Source organism: Agelaius phoeniceus, chromosome 11 (genome assembly GCF_051311805.1).
Source record: "Agelaius phoeniceus isolate bAgePho1 chromosome 11, bAgePho1.hap1, whole genome shotgun sequence".
Lineage (NCBI taxonomy): Eukaryota > Metazoa > Chordata > Aves > Passeriformes > Icteridae > Agelaius > Agelaius phoeniceus.
In genome coordinates, this window is record NC_135275.1 from 16350341 (window position 1) to 16369052 (window position 18712).

General features: G+C 43.9%; 2 protein-coding genes across 4 annotated transcripts in view; both read left to right on the forward strand.

Moving 5' to 3' along the window:
* Positions 1-9192, forward strand: part of SYNPR (synaptoporin) — a 99923-nt gene extending 90731 nt beyond the window's left edge. For all 3 annotated transcript variants that reach the window (XM_054639986.2, XM_077184360.1, XM_054639987.2), the window contains 2 exons: positions 6197-6388; positions 7412-9192. In XM_054639986.2, coding sequence (XP_054495961.1) covers positions 6197-6388; positions 7412-7678 — 459 coding nt within the window. In that variant the 3' untranslated portion in view covers positions 7679-9192. The remainder of the gene's footprint in view (positions 1-6196; positions 6389-7411) is intronic.
* A 154-nt stretch (positions 9193-9346) lies between these two features.
* Positions 9347-17943, forward strand: SNTN (sentan, cilia apical structure protein). The gene is made up of 4 exons (XM_054640360.2): positions 9347-14661; positions 15265-15299; positions 16039-16178; positions 17661-17943. The coding sequence occupies exons 1-4, from the start codon at positions 14456-14458 to the stop codon at positions 17817-17819; spliced, it is 540 nt and encodes a 179-aa protein (XP_054496335.2). The 5' UTR covers positions 9347-14455; the 3' UTR covers positions 17820-17943.
* The last annotated feature ends 769 nt before the right edge of the window (positions 17944-18712 follow it).

Consider the following 18712-nt stretch of genomic DNA (forward strand, 5'->3'; position numbering starts at 1 on the left):
ACCATTCCTGTTTTAAGCCTTGTACTTCCTCTTGGCTTCGTATTTTCTCAGTCTGGGATGACATCTGCCTTTAAGCAGCACCCTCTCAGAACTGCCTTTTTCTCCTGACAAATTTTCAGGATTTGAAAAATGAGTATGACAGTAGAAGTCGGGAGAGGAAAAAACCCCTTTCACTTGAAATTTTATAATATTTTTCAAAAGGCCCCTGCACAGGCAGTCACCATCAATGTGTTACCAAATTGCAGAAGCCTGACTGGGTGCAGAAGATATGATTATGAGGAATTTAATGACCATTAAGTCACAAGAAACTTGCAGGGAAAATTTCAGTCACAAATGTTTCAAGTTTATTTTGTTTATACAGATACAGGAAAATGAACTGCATGTGCTGAGATCTCAGCAAAGCATCACTTTAACTGTGGAAAAATATTTTAGCATTCCGTGTGGAGTGAGGCATGATAGCAAGGAAATATTTCCAGTGGGAGAAGCAGATAACTGCTCCCTGCCTGTTTGGATGGCAGGGGTGTGTTTATTCACTATGCAGTAAACCATTTCTGTTGCTAATGGTGCCTGTCAGGTTTTGAGGATAAAAGTCTTCCTTTTGGTCACACAGGGCCCTGGTTGTGTTACTCATCCATTCCCACAGGGAATGATGAGTCCTTGCACTCTACAGCCTCTGCTTCCCTTGCTGGCTCCCTGAGGGATCCTCTGAGGGGTTCATACAGATGGATGAACCTAAGGGAGGACCTTGGATTCCCAGTTTCTGAAGGAACAAGGAGCAGGTTACCAGGGATTCAGTACCTCATAGAAACATGCTGGGTGTTTCTGAGCTCTGCAAACCACAGCTGTGATTTTCATTCCACTGTGAGCTCCCACATGGTGCACGTGTGCAGTGAGGAGCTGGGGTCTCACCTTGGTGGGTACAACAAGGGCAAGGCTGCTTCTCCAGTGACTGATCAGTGCTCAAGAGACACAAACTTTTAAAATTAATTAATTGGAGGTGGTGACTTTGATTATAAAGAATGCCATGTACAAAATGCCACCAGATTTCAGTACATCCCCATCTCTCAGACCAAACCAGCCTAAGCTGGTTCCCACTTGTTTAACACCACATACTTGGGGAGGCACTGCTGGTTTGTGGTGAGAGCAGAGATGAGCTGAGCCCTGGGGCTGCCAGCCCAGGCCCTGTGTTGATGCTCTGCTTCAGGTCTGTGCATTTGGAGCTTCTTGCAAGCAGAGAGTAACCAACCCAGCTGTGCTGAAATTGTAGGGGATCAGGCATGGGATGCTTCCATATGTCTCTCAGAAAAGAAAGAGTAGTCACAGTTAATGTGTATCAGTCCCCATCACTCAGGCTTCTTACTTTTCCTATGGTTTCTTTACCCCATATGTGTTCCATTTAAAATCCACATGCTGACAACCCTAAGTGCCTTCAGGTTTGTCTCTGGAAGTTATAGCTTGGCCATGAGGAACCACATGCATTCATGTATAAATGTAAATCACTTAATTAATATTCCAGTCAATTAATGTAAAAGCATACAATTATTCAGCCAAGAAGGTGACTGACATAGCCCTGAAAAGAGATATTTCATTTTTATAGTGATTACTTGCTAATCTCATTCTTATGGTGCATAAAGATGCTTATATCTTAAGAAGATGAGATCTTTCCTTTGCATCTGGAGTCCCATGAATAATCACATTATGCAGAAAGGCATTTGGTTCCTTACATATGTTGCAGATTGAGTGAGCTAAGTACACCCAGGTCTGCTCTTTGGACACCTCTTTGATTAAATGTTGTACTTCCTCACCAATGTCCAGTTGTCTGAAAAACAGACAGAAGAATAAAGAGCCATCTATAAAAAAAAAAAAACTGAATCCTTTACAGTTGAAAAATGAAATTAGGAAGAACCCATTTCTTTGCATTTCAAAGAGCTGTTTCAGCCTGCTCTTGTCATCTCCTTTTAAAGCACGAGCCAGGGTGACCTTGCTGTACATGCTGGTGCCTCCCAAAAGGCTCTGCACTTCCCTGTGAAGCAAGCTTGCAAGGCCTTACGCTATTGCAAGAAGCATGTAATTCTCTCAAAGCTTCATTCGGCAGAAAATCTGGGGTGGGACCTGGTTCAAACCAAAAAAGAGCTAAAATGCCACCGTGGGAAGGCGTTTGCTGCCTGCGGCAATCTGCTGCTGGCCGCCTGCCCGGCTGGGACCAGGGCTCTGCCTCTTGCTGGGGTACTTCTGCAGTTTCAGGGTGGTTGTGACTGTGAAAGCGAATCCTCTGAGTGGTTTGCCTCTGCTGGGTAAGGAAATCTCCCTGTGTTGCTGCGTGGCCATGGAGCCTGTTGGCAGTGCTAGACAGGCTCTGACTAGGAGGGTTCGTGGACCTCAGCGTTTGAGGAGCTGCTCCCTTGGAGGCTGTAAATGTGTGACAGGGTTTTCACAAATGGAAGGGTTTTGTAGCATGAGCCCTGCATGGAAGTCAGTTACAAGGCAGCAGCTGCAGCTCTGTGAGGCAGGAGGGATGCCAGGAGCGCTCTGGTCAGGCCAGAGCTGCGGCTTTGCCTGTTCCCAGCCATGACAGCCCAAGCCCATCCTGGCAGACTTGGCTGGGAGGGAGAGCAGGGCACAGAGTGCACGCAGGGACACGTGTGTCACAGCCTTCAGGGGCTGACAAAGCCACTGACCAGCTTGGAGCAGATGAAACACGTCCCCTTTCTGAGTGAACGAGCAGCTTCTGCAGAGGCTCTTGGCTGGGTGAGGTTGTGCCAGGCACTGGGCAATCCAAAACTGTGCTCAGGAGGCTTAAGTGACTGTAAGTGACTGCCCCTTTCAAAGAGGGACATTTTGCAAAAACCAGTAAGTAGCTTGATAGCAAGGAGAAATATTTCAATTGTTATAAAAAGAAAAGGCATTCACAGTTCTATTCTAAAATGTGTAATATATAAAATTGTTCCAAGTAGACATTTTTGGCAAACTCAGTAATAACAAGTTTCAACTTGAAAAAGGCAGCAAGAATATTTTTTTTTTCTTTTTGCACATACTTCAGGATCTTAAAAAGTCCCTCCTTGTATATTCAGAGTATTTTAAATTTCAGTTTTTGCCTTTCTTTACATGTTCATGTTTTCCTTCTTTCCCAAAGGCATCTGTAGGCAGAGCAAAGTATCTCAGCTGAGATCTGAGTGAGAAACTTGGTAATTAGGAGTGTAGTGTAATCGTACAACAATACACACTCAAGAGATCTGGACATCATTTTAAGAGAGCAACTACAAAAAATTATTTTGTTCCAAAGGAAAAAAAGACTCACTCATGCTATAGGGATATTAAACATTGAAATGCAAGATTTGTTTTAGTATGTTTTAGTATGCAGGCACTCTGGCCTTAATTACCAAGGAGAAATTCCCCAGATAGACATTAAGCCACAGAACAGCTTAGCTTGAAATTCACTTTTATTTTCAGCATGTCATTATCTTGTAACTCTGTTCCAGCCAGAGCTGTGAAAATGTTCAGCCAGGAATGCAAACCCACTTGAAAACAAGAGAGGTTCAGGTTCCAGCCAAGGCTGAAAGTTCTCAAAGATTCAACACAAATAGCAAGTTCACTCTAGTCATAGAATCATACATTTTGCTCCTTGCATTGTACAGAGGAGGCAGAAAAAGCCTGAGTCTGGCCATGCAGCCCTGATGAGAGCACCTACTGAAAAAACCCCAGTGTTCCATTGGCCTTTCAGTCCTATCTCCTTGGCAGCTGTTGGCCAGGCTGCATGGTTTCCTCTTTGAGTCCCACTGTGCCATCTTTCACTTCTGGTTCAGTGTGTTTTGCACCCAGCCAGACTTTACAGTTTTTGGGAGCTCCTCTATGCCAAGAGCTGATCCTGATATCCCAGGAGCAAGAGCCCTTTCCCCAAGGCTCTGACCTGCTCTGAAATAGGGGAGTTTGTAGCACAGAGGGCAGGGTTTTAGACTTTGTGAACACCCTGGCACAGGGGAGCAGAGGAAGTCAGGAGAAGGCTGGAACATGGAGTGTGATGGGAAAGACAGGACCTGAGAAATAACATGAAATACTTAATGCCTTTAGGGCCATCCCCTCAGCTGCACAGTGCCATGGGATGATCTGGAAGGACTTACAGCCCAGGACATGGGCTATGCCACCAATCAGACTGTATCATGAAGATGCAGTAATTTGTGCAATGAGCCTCTCCAACATGGGCCTGTAAGCTCAACAGCAGGTCTGTACCCCTGCTGCTGTCACCTGCTTCAAGAACTTTGCTAGTTTTAAAAATTTCCCTCTTTTTAGCAAGTTTGATCTCCTGTGTTGCATTAGTTTTAGTCAGTTTGTCTCTGTTTGCATTGAATTTCTAGCTGCTGTTATGCATTTCTTTAATTGACACTGCCAGTGCACTGATTAACAGAGCTGGGTTTAGTTTGCTTCGAATGTGGTGGCATTGGGAGAGGGTTGCTTGGAATTTGGAAAATACATCCCCCAAAACTCTGCTGTGTCCCCATCTCTTGTGTCAGTCCAAAACTGCATGGGGGCTTGGCATCTGGGTTGATAGCATGTCAAACCTCACAGCAAATAAAGAGCATCTCCCATCATCATCCACAGCTCAGCAGACATCTCGTGTTTCGACCAGCTGGAATTTTTAGGGAATGTTTGCAATTGAACCATTGCCTCTGGGAATCTCTTTCTCATTCACTGCTAAGACATACGAGGTACAGTAATTTCTTTTGCTGGAAATCTCCCAGAGAAGAAGAATTACTCTGGGCTATATGCCTCTGCCCACTCTTTGGGTGTTAAGGGAGTTGTCAGCTCCTGGGCTTTGCGCTCTTCAGGAGAGCCCATTTGGGCAGCAGGAAGGAGGTCAGAGGAACTCAGAGCTCGGTGGCAGACACAGGCCTGCAGAAAACAAATTGTTAAAAGAGAAGGATATATCCTTTGGGAAAGCATCCAAGCACAGTTAATTTAATCCCATCTGTGTCAGTGGAGACATCCTTTGTTCAAGGCTGCCTTTATTGACTGGTGCCTCGTCCGTCGTGGCGGGGCTCGCGCCCTCCACCCCTGGGGTGCCTCAGAGAGCTCCTTCCCCAAATGTCAGCTGTGCTTGTACATGAGAATGATGTTTCCTAGGGATTGCTTATTGCTTTGAGAAGCAACCTGAAACGCTGGGTTCTTAATGAGTGTTTTCCCTCCCTTCCATGCACACCTTTATTTTCCAAGGGGGAAGGGGAAGCAGCCCCATGGGAGGTGGGATATCAAGACGCAGTGATGCAGTTAGTGGTATGTTAGACTTTGGCACCTCTGCCATCTGTTGTGGGCTGACAGATGGGATGAAATATGACAGCAGAAAGGCTCTTCTGTTTTAGCAAGACACAAGAAAGCTTGAAAAATCACACCTCCTCCCTCCTTTCCCCCCAAACCCACACAACAACAGTGTCACTTGGCCACTTGTTCTGGCTAAGACAAGGAGAAGTTTATGCCTGTGCATGCTCCCGAGTCTTTCAAGGGGAAAGTGAGCAGAGTGGATCAGAGCAGAGCTGCTGGAACCTGGAGGGACCACCCCACCTTCTCCCCTCTTTTCACGTGGATGGGAATTAGGAACCAGTGCTTTACCAGGCTAGGGAGGAGTCTCTGCTTGGCAAGTCTTGCTGTTTACTTGCTCACTCATGGTAATTAGTGGCTGCATGGCTTATGCAGCAGGGACATTTGGCCTTACCTGTGGCTGGTGAGAAAACTCCTCATCTGGTACCTGAGGATTAGCCAATTTCAGGTTTTCCCTAAGACAGAAACACTTCCTATTGGAAACCCACCCTGACTGTCTGTAGGAGTACCCAGGGCAAGACCCAGCCCTCAGGAGGGCCCAGCTTCTTTGCAGGCATGTGTATTTTGTAATTCATCAGCCTGGTGCTCTGAACAGCCACATTTTCAAGGCAGCTCAGCATCCTGGGTACCAGCCCTGTGTTTGTGGGAATCTTGCCTCAAGGCCAGAGGTGCAAATGTCAGCCCAGGGGCTCTGCCCCATTAGGCATGTCAAGCACTTCTGAAAATTAGCTCTGTGGGTGATGACAGTAACACAACCTTCCACTAGTAACAAGCTCTTGGTATTTCTCTCCTCTGACACAAGCTTTCAGTTTTCTGGTGATTTTTAATATTTTTTCCTTTCCAACGGACACACCAGTATAATGCTTCTAACTAATTTTTCTTTTAGGATTTCATTGTGACAGTGGTCTTCTCATTCTTGTGGCTAGTGAGCTCATCTGCTTGGGCTAAAGGACTGTCAGATGTAAAGGTTGCAACTGACCCTGATGAAGTGCTGCTGCTGATGTCTGCCTGCAAACAGCAGTCCAACAAATGCTTGCCTGTTCGCAGCCCTGTTATGTCAAGCCTCAACACTTCGGTTGTAAGTGACTTTTATTGCTGCTGTTCACCCTTACCTTGCAGTGTATTTTCATCTTTTAGCCGTGTATTGACCTAAATTGACTGGTGTAAACCAGTTAGCTGACATGATTTAATTGGAAGTGCAGTCTTGCTGCAGGGAAAGGCAGGCTGTGACTCACAGCAGCTCTGCCATGGAGCAGCAGCAGGGTGAGTGTGCAGGGCTGGGATGGGGAAAAGCCAAAGTGGCTGTCCAAGTGCATTGGTTGCCCCTCTGCTTTTAACTTGCTCACTGCAACTCTTTTGCAAAGGGGTCTGCGTGCTCCTTTAGAATAAAATGTTTGTGCCTTACAGATTCTTCTAAAAATCCTCCAAAAAACCAACATAAAATTGGACTTCAGCACGTTAAAAAAAAAACAAACACAAAAAATCCCTCTAGGCCACCTGACCAATTAAGAGCTCTCTTTTTAATTAGTTTCTTTCAATTTTATCTTTGCACAATTTCTTTAAACTAGATTATGTTTTCAAGCAAAAAAAAATTTTTTGCTCTAAAAACTTGACCTTTATTTTGAAAACAAAAAGCAAAGCAGACACCTTGTGAGCTACAGCTAAGGGAGATTAATTTGGGAATTTGCTCCAAAGCTGAGAAAATTTTCCAGTGGGTTTTGGGAGAATCAGAGAATCATTTAGGTTGGAAAAGATCTCTAAGATTATGGAGCCCAGCCACTAAGCCAGCACTGCCAAGTCCAGCACTAAACCATACCCCCAAGTGTCACATCTACATTTATCCCACAGATGGTGACCCCACCACTTCCCTGGGCAGCCTGTTCCAGTGCTTGACAATAGTTTCAGTGAAGAGATTTTTCCTAATAACCAATCTGAGCCTCCTCTTGCACAGCTTAGGGCCATTTCCTCTTGTCCTTGGGAAGGAGGGGTTGGGAGCAGCTTTGCCTTGCCCCGGGACCTAATGTTGTGGTGGGGACCATAACATTAGGTCGAGCTGTGAGATTGTGGCTGCTGGTGACGAGCTCCTCTTCTTCCCACCCAGGTCTTTGGCTACTTGAACTTTATCCTCTGGGCAGGCAACATTTGGTTTGTGTTTAAGGAGACGGGCTGGCATTCCTCGGGCCAGCGGCACGCTGCGGACACCATGGAGAAGCAGCCCGGGGGCTACAACCAAGGTGGCTACAACCAAGACAGCTATGGGCCAGCTGGTGGCTACAACCAGCCAGGCTCCTATGGCCAGGTGGGTGAATATGGCCAGTCCCAGAGCTATGGGCAGAGCGGGCCAACCTCCTTCTCTAATCAAATTTAGGGTTCACGCAGCGCAAGCTCTTGCATCCCTCGCAAGTAGAGAGTTTAACAGGTCTCAAGTTTCAGTGGCACCAGATTTTTAAGGGTTCTACATAAATTCATACTACAACACGGTGTTTAATATCCATTGAAGGTCTAAGCCCACCTCCTTTGGCAGATGGGAGGTGGCCAGGGGGCTGGAGTTGGCCTTTCTTTCCCTGACTAGCCAGACACAGGGGATGTGCTCCTCGCCGGTGACCTGGAGTTGCTGTTGTAGTAGGTACTGTAGAGATAACTTTATGGTAGTTTTGTATGTGTTAAGATGGTAGAAGCTTTTTGTAGCCTCAAGTCTGTAGTATTTAATATGCATAATATAATTGAATTTCCTTCTGCATTTTGGTGAAAAACGGAAGTGTTTTACTATGATTTCTACAGATTATTCTGTATATCCATGCATGTAACATTGCACCTAAATTTTCAGAACTGCCTGTCTGTGACTCTTCAGAGAGTTTGTTTTGGTTATACCTTTTTGTTTCAGAAGATTTTACTATTATTTCAGTTAAATGAGTCATCCATCTGTAATTTAGTGCATGGATAAGCAGTTTCATACTACCAAATGTCTGGACTGTGTAAATGGAACTTCTCGACTTCTGCCACTACATTTTGTTAAATGTCTGTTTAAAAGAAGTATGCATCTTTTATATATTTTGCAGAGTTGAATATATGGCTTACCCAAGTTCTGAATGCTTTGTAACTAAACTGTTTATCCTTGAAATGGCATTCAGTAGTATCTATGGTACCTGACCAATGTTTATTCCATTTAACTCAGCTAAGTATTCCTTCTATAAATCACTATTTCTATGGATGTTTTGTGAATCTTTTAACGTGAGCTGTGGAGAATAAGGACCAAGTAACTGTGTTATATGTTTACAAAGGTATTTATTTAACTAAGATAACAGAGGTGCAGATATCAGTACACAAAATCATGTGGAAACGCCCTGTTGCTTGACATGGCAACATGAAAACCGCACGTATTGTTGTGACCTTACAAAGCATAAATTTTCCTTTATGCCCTTTGATGAGAAGAAAACCTTTCTGTCCGTGCTGTTTCAAGATTGTTAGATATCCCTCTGTTAGATTGCTGCTCTGAGCGCTAGCTTGGTGCTAATGGAGAATGTAACTGGATTGACCAAATAACCCAGGCTCAGAGGAACTCATCCTGAAAGAGCCGGAGCCAGCCTTGTAGCCTGTTTGGATTCCTCCCTGGGAAATTCAACCCTCCCTCACTACAGCATATGGGATGCATTGACACAAATGAAAGCCTGAAGCACAATGTACTAATCAAAACTGATCATCTGCATTTCTAGATCAAAGTGTATCAGTATATAATCTTATTGTATGAGCTGTAATGTTGAAAGCATCTTAGCTTAAAACAGCTTAGTCTCTTCTATGATTGTTGTAACCAATTTATGGCTACTCAGTGGATGAATCTATATTGTGATATCTATTTGACCCTAATAAAGTTATTGCATACAATGCATGTTTTCAGAGTATGTTAATATTGAAATGTCACTGCCAAATAACGAAGATAACTATTAAAGAAAAATAACTATTCCTATGCCTGACCTTATTGGTCATATTCTTACTGTTTTCCAACACTTCTATGGGAATTGTGTTAATGTACAGTGGAGTATGACACTTCTGCAGACACCTGTCATTAAAGGTCAGTATCACAACTTTTTAAAAAAAATTAAAAGTGTGCAGTTTAATACCTGCCTGCCTCTTTACCTCTCTTTCCACTGTCAGTAGGACTAGCCCAGTAGTGTGCCACCCATCCCAGTTCTGAGGATTGCTGGAAAGCTATGTGTGAGTTGTAGAGAAAACAAACTGGAATATCTAAATGTTCTCCTAGTCCAAATGAGGGCAAAATACAATTTTCTGGGTTAACAAAAAATGTTATTTTGGCTCTTGGTTATTTTTTTTACGTTTTTTTTATTTATGTGATTTTTTGTTTGGTTTTTTTGTTTGTTTTTGGGGTTGGTTGTTTGGGGGAGGTGACTTTTTTGGTTGGTTCATTGGTTTTCTTCTTTTAAGTTTGGAAAAACGTTGGACATTGGCAAGTCAGGAGAAAGTGAAATCTGCATGTGTGGCAAGGGGTGTGATGGGATATGTGCTCTTCATACCCTCTCCCACATATTCCTGTTTCTACTCTTTTTTTTTTTTTTTGTCATTGTTGTTCTTTTAAATTCCCTTTCTATTAGTTGATGAAGAATATCCCAAACTGAGCTCCCATATCTAAGCTTCTCCACTAGAAATAGTTTTTGTATCAGCTACCTTTCTCTTCATGAACTTTTCCACTCAAATCAGCAGGGTCCCATTCTTAAACTTTTCTATCCAAAGCTGAGGGATGGAAATGGGTTTTGCTTTGGTTTATTCCTGCATTTCAAACCAGATGAAATTCTTGTGTAAGCATGCGAGCACAGGACTGCAGCTTTCTGGAGTTCACACCCCTGGAGAAAGGGCAGTTTTTGATACACAGCTTAGAACAGAATTAAGTTTATGTCATATTTTGGGTACTATTTGTGTACCTCCAGGTCTAAGGTTTTCTCATGAAGGGCAGAACTGGTGGAAGAGTTAACAAGAAGTAGTGTAAGGGGCACATATTTTAATGGAAGACTTGCCCTTGCTGTACCCTGCTGGCCAGATCTTTACAGGTACCTCAGTTCCTTGCTGCTGTACAGAACAGTTGAGCCAGCTGTTACCCTTTGGGGACTGTAATCTTCACTCTGAATTAGGAAGGAAGAAAAATCTCTATCTATAGCTTCTCAGGTTAATAAAGTGTGGCAGCAGCAAAAGTGAAAACAAAAATGATGCATGCACTTGTCTGTGTTATGTAAGAAAATGTATTTGAATGTTTCCTCTGTCTTCCTCTAGATTTGGGTCTTATCACATCCTTTTGCAGTTGCTGAGAAATTGAAAGCTTATTTCAGCTGGGGATGATGACTGCATAGTCAAGGGTTGAGCAACTTATGAAAAAGACTGCATTTGATGTTACCTGGATTTAAGAGAAATAGTGAAGTAAACTCAAGCATCCTTTGTGAAACTGCTGTTGGCAGCCTCCTTGCTTCCCTGCTTCATCATTAGAGTATCTCTGCCAGTTAGTTGAATAACTAGGTCAGCCTGGGAGAGAAAAAACATGTTCCTTGATCTTTGTGCTGTCCCTCCTGTTTTCCCATGTGTTTCTCTTTATAGCCCATTTCTCAGCTACCCAAGTTAGGAGCATATTTGCATTATCAAGTGTGAAGCTATGGGGGAGAGGCAGGTACATCTGGTGAGTGTGGTGGGGAGGGGGGAGCACAGGACTTTCCAGGTGCCTCAGAGGCCAAGGAAGGGGCACGTTCACCTGCTGGTTTGGGTTTCCCCCATTGCTCCTGGAGCATCAATGCTCCAGCTCTGCAAAGTGCATCCCCTGCTCTGGGTACCACTGGCTCTGAGCCTGCTCCACCTCCTGCCCAGCACATCAAGGAGACAAGGATGGGTTCAGATGCAAACACAGCCCACAGGGCTCTGCCCTGGCTGGAGATGGAGTTGGGGTTTTTTTGTGTGATATTTTTCCTGATGACCAAATCTCCTTCATTGTGGCCATTGATCTGCACATAACAGAGCCTCAGTGATGGCTAAGACTTGGAGAAAGTTTGTGCTCTTATTGCATTTATTCATGTTGCAATTGCATGGCCTGATTAGCTTAATTATTTCAAATCTTTATATGCTCTCAAATTGAAAGAGCAATCCAGGCTGTAGCCCTGAATCAATCTTGGCTGAGACTGTGATGTGCTGATATAAGAGGCAGTGGCATCAACATGCATTGCACCTCCCTGTAGTCTGCTCCTGACAATATCTCCAGAGTTTCACAGTTAATATGACAGACAGATTAAGAGCTCCTGATTAAAAAATGCCACTGTATTATTTAATCCTTTTTTGAAAAGAGTTCTTCTCATTATGCCATATCATGTCACAAGCATTTAGTCCTTTGTCCACTAGTTTTAAGATAGATTTGAGTCAAAATTCCTTATGTATGTGAATAGGCGGTCTACTTAGCTTGTGCTCTCCCCTAACTTCAATATTCTTTTTTAGGATTTCTTTTTATTCCCTACTTCTGCTAAACCCAAGAGCTTTTCCTTTTAGAATTCTCTAACATCAACAATAATTTGTATTTTGCTATTAATATATCTGGTGCTGATTATCCCATCATTTGTCAATGCCATCTATCCTGATTATGAAGACCTCAGCATTTTGATATGAAATTTTAATAGTTCAGTGATGTTACATTTTTATTGTTTTGTCCCCCATTAATGAGATTCTAGGTTTTTAAGAATATAGCTGCCTTTCTGAAATCTAAATATCCTATAATAAAATATTCTCAGAGGGAAAATTATTTGGCAATGGTGTTTTCAGGATCAAAGTTTATCTGGTTCCATCCCCCCTTCCACTATCCCAAGCTGCTCCAAGCCCTGTCCAACCTGGCCTTGGACACTTCCAGGGATGGGACAGCCACAGCTTCTCTGGATGAAGAATTTAAGCTATTACCTGCCTGGGTGCAAGTTTGCAGCTCTTCTCCTGCAGCTGCTGAAGGGTCTGCTGGTGAAATGAAAGCTGAGAGGCCAGGAGGTGTGAGTGTGTCTCCTGTTCAGGCATTCCCTCCTGCCTGTGTCCCTGGGATCCTGCCCCACCCAGGTCATCTCTAAGGGAGTCAGGGCTCTGTCACACACACGTTTCACAACGTCAGCCTTCTGAAATGCAGAAAGCATTTCCTTAAAAAAGGAGGGGGGAGACTCCAGGAAAATACCAAAAGTGAGGCAGAGGCTGTGGCTTTTTGCAGTGGCAATTATTTTAAGTGAACTGCCTGTAAAGATTTTGCGGTTTGAAGTGGCAGGTTGCGTATTTTGCACAGACAGGATTGTTAACGTGTGAAACATGCTAAAAATTGACCAACAAAGGCACCTGGGTATTTCAAACATAAATAGTGTGTACCAAAATAGCTACAGAGCAGATGGCCTGGCTCCACACACACCTTGCTGACCAGAATACTCGAGCAACACACACAGCCAAAATCTCAATCTTCAAAGCTGATCATCTGCAAAGGCAAGGGTTATCCTCATGCTACCCCTTATCTGTCAGGCACAAACGCTCCTGCACACATTAATTAGTGTATCCTAGAGGGATAATGAACCCCAGGATTGTCTGAACTTGCTATTACCCCAGCAAAGCAAATCACCTGTTCTAGAGCTCAGGCTCTCAAAAGTCGGTGAGATTAAAACAACTGTGAGCTGAAATCTGATCTACAGTGGAAAGATCCCAAAACACAGAGGGCTGGGTTTGCCAGCCCACTCGCAGTACTGCCTGCCACTGATAAACAGGAAATTGAGTCTATTTCTCACTCTCATTTTTCACCTTGGATGCTAAGACCAAACATCCCCATACCACATATTAACCGGGTTGTAATGCTTTTCATGCCTCCTTGTATGGTTCAACAGATGTGAAAGGGAATTATCACTTCAACATGATATCAAGACTCTCCTTTTTTTTTTCTTTAGCTGATGGCAGATTACTAAGCCTGAATTCTTGTTTAATTTTAGTGTGTTAATTGATGGAATAATGAGCATTGATTATATGTGTTTTGGCTTCGTCATTGCAATTACAGGCTCTGTTTTATTCATGAGCCAGTCCTAAAGAATGCACTAGAGATCTAAGACAGCTTAAACCTCTCAGGAAAAGGCTCTGAATTGTTTGAGTAATGACACTTTTAGATGGAAAATTAAAGGTTCTCTTTTCCCATGCTTTTTAAGATAATTAAAATCCAGGAACGGTAAGGTGGTGAACATCCTTATTCATTAGCCTTCAGTAATTTAGCTTCTACTAAATGAGGAAAACATTTTAATTCTCTAGGCCATCTGTTGCAGTCTCCTTTGTGTGTCCCGTTACATAAAGTCTCATCATGGACAGTTTTAACATCAGTATTGTATCCTTTCACCAGGAAAGATGAGCTGGATGAGGTAGTTGAAGTCACCACCTATTAACAGACCACCCTGGAATTAAAGTGGCTGCTTTGTCTTTTCACTTGAAGTTATCCTGTCTAGACACCTCTAGGCAAAGGATTCGCAGAGAGGAGCCCGTGCATGGAGCTAGGCAGTGTGACAAGCTGTGTTTTCTAATAGCAATATCCATGCCAATAAATAACAAAGTTCACTGGAGCCCTTCCAGTTCCTCTAATGTGCGCCTGCTCTGCCATATGGCTCCGAGCTGCTTTGGGAAGCAGCACTCCCTGTTCGGGTGGGAAGCACAGCCCAGGCTCCCTGCTGGAGGCTGCCTTGGAAGTGGTTTGGAGGCAGAGCAGGGCTCTTTGCACTGTGACAGGGAAATAGAATAAATATTAGAGTGGGAGTGTGCTCACCTAGGGTAAATGCTGGATCAGAAATAGGAAATGCTTGGATTCCGACTCTGGCTGCAGGAATAACTCGGTTTATAGCTTGGGGCAAGTTACATTATCCCACACCAGGAATGTTTCTCATTAAAATTGTAATTTGTATAGATGAATGGATACAGTGTCAAAAGATGCAAAGTTACATCCCCACAGGTCTGAGAGGATCCAGGTTCCATTATGAGCTGGGTTTGTTTCTGTCAAATTCCCCTGTAAAACACAAGCCCCACTACTTGCCAGCCCAGCAGTGCCTTCCTGCTGTAGACCAGTGTATTCCACTGGCTCCAGGATTCCCAGGTAGTGTTTACATTATTGATAGGCATGGCTACAAGCAGGCTGCTTCCACAGGGCAGAGCTTCCATCCACCTGCTTGCTATTACCCCGTTGCCTGGAGATCACAAACAGCCTGGCCTGGAGATGTGTGGCTGCAGAACAAGTGTTCCCAGTATGAAGCAGTACTCAGTCACTCAGCCAGCTCCTGCTTCCACCAAAAAAGGCCCTCCAGCTGCTGCAGGCATGCCCAAGGGGTAAGTCATCTCTTTGTTGTGGCATCTGGGTGATCTGCCATTTGTGTTGAAACTCATTATCTGGGTGTGTTTGTCTCTATCACACACTCTGTAATTAGTTTCTAGCAATTCAGCACAAGGTAAGCAGGTTTTAGGTTTTGATTGAAAGCAGGGGGGTGATTCTCACAAATGTGAGTCCTGCTGGAAATAAAAGCTGTGTGCCTGCTCTAAACTGAGAGCATTGGTGAGGAGGGGATGGCAGACCCCTCTCTGCTTTCCTGGGAATGGCTATAAAACTGAGAAACCTCTGGGGCCTCTTTCATGTTCATGGAGAAATTACATGAAGTGTGTTGCAATGTCCCTCACTTAAAATTAATAATCAGCTTTAGTAACAACTCCAGGCTACTCACTTAGGTGAGGGATTAGAAGCTGTGTGATGTTCTTGGGCTTCTTGTAGAGACCATTTTCCTTTCCACTGTGAAGGAAAGACACTGTCTCTTGGGAAGCCCTGAGTTCCTGGGTGATTAAATAAAACAGAAATGAGCAAGCTCATTCATGGAGAAATTCAATGCCCAACACAATTTACCAACTGATAATTGTGCCTCTCTGCTTTCTCACCACCAGTGTACCCATTGCCAAGCAGCTGGCATCAGTTAAAGGTAAGGGGAGCCCTTCATTGCCCCTTTGGGGGTCAGGTCCTTCACAGCCCATGTGCAGAAAGTTCTGGCAATGTCACAGGCTTGCAGAGGCTGAGCAGATCCTCAGCTGGTGCAAGTCAAGAGGATCTCATGGGTCCCTGTGCCATGTTCCCCTGTGCTGTCACATCTCTTGTGCTTGCCTTTTCATAAGGAATTACAGCACAAATCATCTGTGTAACCCCTGCTAGCAGAGCTTGTGAGCATCAGTATTTCAGAGGCATGCACAAGGGGGGATGAATGCAGCCCAGACCCCAGGTTTGCCATGATGCTGGAGTGCAGCACTGGTGCTCAGGCAGGGATGCTCCTGTGCAGCCAGGCTTCCAAAGGGGCCATGTTTTCCCTGGTGCAGGTCTCTGGGACTCCAAATGCATCCAGGAGATGGGCACCATGGCCTGTCCCCATGCTGTGGCAGCTCCCAGGGTCAGGAGAGGCCAGGTGGGTCTCAAATTATGTGTCACAGCACTAGCTCTGAAGGAAAGCTCCCTTCAGGGTGTGATTGCATGGGATATGAGGCATGTTGCTGGCCCATTCCAAATTAAATCTGGGCCAGATCCTCTGTGGGTATAAACAGTTTCAGTCTCATTAACTTTAATGAAACTACACAGATTTCCACCCACCCAGGATAGTTTTAACAGATTCCTTTCAATTATATTTTAAAAGCCAATTTTTTTTTTTTTGGATAAACTTTTCCTCCCTCCAGCTCTAAGAAAAGGCTCAGACCTTGAAAAGGCTTTTGCTACAGCAGCTTTGGTGTATAACAACCATGCTGACTCTGAGAGCAAGCTCAGCAAATCTGAAACCAAGAGCTTACTGCAATCCCAGTTCTGGCATTTCATCCAGGTGAGGGGGTCTGCTGGGCACTGGGACAGCCCTGGACAGCCCTGGGCACTTTGGATGCAGGAATGGCAGCTCAGGCTCTCTCCTGCAGCCTGGCAAGCACCAGTCAGTCCATGGGCTCATCCCAAGTGAGACTTTGGGGATTTGGTACCAACATTCTGTGACTGAGTTGCTTTATGTTGAGCCTGTGTCTAACACAGGGCCAAAGGAGGGGGACAGCAACAAACCACAGCTGATTCCTGCTTGGATTTGTTTAAAGAAAACAGGGCAATTACAAAAAAAAAAAACCAAAAACAAAAACCCAACCAACCAACTAAATTAAAACCCTTGGATGATGACAAGAGGCTGGTTTTAGGAAGAGAAGAAACTCATGGTATTTCATGAGGTGTTTGGTGGTTTGCCAGAGCAGAGAGAGCCAGCCCTGTGCTGCAGAGCTGTGTCCACTGCTGTCACTGGTGGGGTTCCTGGGAGACAGGGGCAGAAAGGTGGGGTGAAAAAAAAAACCAGCATAGCAGCACTTGTGGCTGTCAGCTTCCCACAGGGCTTTATTTCCCCTCTGTAAATTAAAAAAAAACCAAAAAACAAAAAACAAAAACAAAAAAAAAAAAAAAAAAAACAAACAAAAAAAAAAAAAAAACCAAAAAACAAAACAAAAAAAAAAAAAAAAAAAACAAAACTAAAAATTATCAAGTGGTAGGAAAAGCTATATAGGACTAATAAAAAAGAGTTCAAATAAGTAAATGAGAGAGGTAATACCTTTATTTCCAAAAATAACAAGATCACATGACTGGTTGGGGAGGGGAAATTGGCACCAAATTAGAAACAAGGCACCTTATTGAAAAAGAATAGAAAATATTACTGGAAGCAATTAAGCTTGGGATCCTGAAATGGTTTGGAAATTATTAAGCTAAAAAACTACCCTGGAACTCTAGCAAGGCTTTTTCATTAGGAAATATAAATAATAGATATGTTACAGAATTTTAATAATCCATTCCAACAGGAATGCCCAAGAGGACCAGGAGTAGCAGTATTAAAGTTAGGCCTGTAAAATCAACAGTTTCTGAGACCTTCAAAATATGTATTTGTATATATTTGAATATTAAATTTAAGAGGGTTGGTTGGTGGTTTCCTCCCCCCAGTTTTAGTAGGACACAGGACTCCCTTTTTTATTTAACAGTTACCAGCTGTAACATTATCATTGTCAGATTTTCAGTCATTATTAGGTGTCTTTTAGACATAAAGAAATATTCTGGATTCTGATGGAAACTTTGAGGACTGGTTGTTCTCCTTTCTGACTGCAATAATATTTCTGTTTGAATTTCTTTGGATACCTTTTGAAAAACTAATATGAATGTTGACATAACAACCTGAATGGGAAAATAAAAAATACATTAATATTTACATAAGTAGATGTCTTTCTTTTTTTTTAGTGATGCAATAAAAAAGGAATTTCATGCTTTTCTTTTCATTTAAAATCCTCCATAGGGCCAAGAAAACAAACCAAAATACCAGGAAATAATTTCTTCCTTGGATGAAGACTCAGAGAACAAAATTAATTTTGAAGACTTCATGATCTTGTTAGTCAGTCTCACTCTAATGTCTGACCTGCTGCAGGAGATCAAAAATGTGAAAACCACAAAATGATCTGTGATTTTAAAGAAGAAATGGCCTGGCACCATGGGAGGAAAGCATGAGTGAGGTACACACAGAGTGCCTGGATACCCTGTGCTGGTCCCTTTTAAATGGAATAAAGTTGTGTCCAAACCTGGCTGAACTTACTCCTCTCTTGAACCACCCATGAAGTCAGTGCTCAGGGACTGGTGTCCTCTCCATTTGTGCTTTGGCAGAGGGAGTTCCTGGCTCCTGCTGGGTCCAAGACCAGGCAACAGCTGGGGCCAGCCCCCAGCCCAGGTTGATGCCAGGGAAAGGCAGCCCAGGCTCTCCCAGACCTCTCCATCCTCCCTCTGTGGTGGTGTGGGGCATGATGGAGACACAGCTGCCAAAATGTGCAGATTCCCTGGAGTCAGGGCTGCCCAGCCCCCTGGGCTCTCCCAGCCACCCCAGGGGCTCCAGCCCTGAGCTGGGGTTACCAGTGATGGGTTTGGCAATGGGCAATGACCACAAAATCTGTTCCTGTCTTAGGTAAAGGTTGATTTTAGTCTCTGTGGTTTCCATCCCACCATTAACCCTGCTGAAGGGAGCATTGGTTTACTTTTATTTCCTCCTCCAGCTGCTCCCTTGGTTTACAGATCACAATGGAAAGAATTTCAAGTCCAGCATTTGCAGGGCATCTCTGGCAGTGCTGTGCTTGTATGGCCAGGGGAGTGACCCAAGCATGCCAGCCAGCTGAATCTGCTGTTCCATGAAAATGTGAAAAGCAGAAGCCAGATAAGAGGAGATCCAGACCAGGGATGGTGGGAAAAAAGGGTGGCCAATAAATTGTTTTGGAACTGAGTGATATTGGTTAGGGCCAGAGCCTCAGTATTAAATGCTCATCATCCTAATATTTGGTTTGATTCCTACCTATAAAGTCCTGG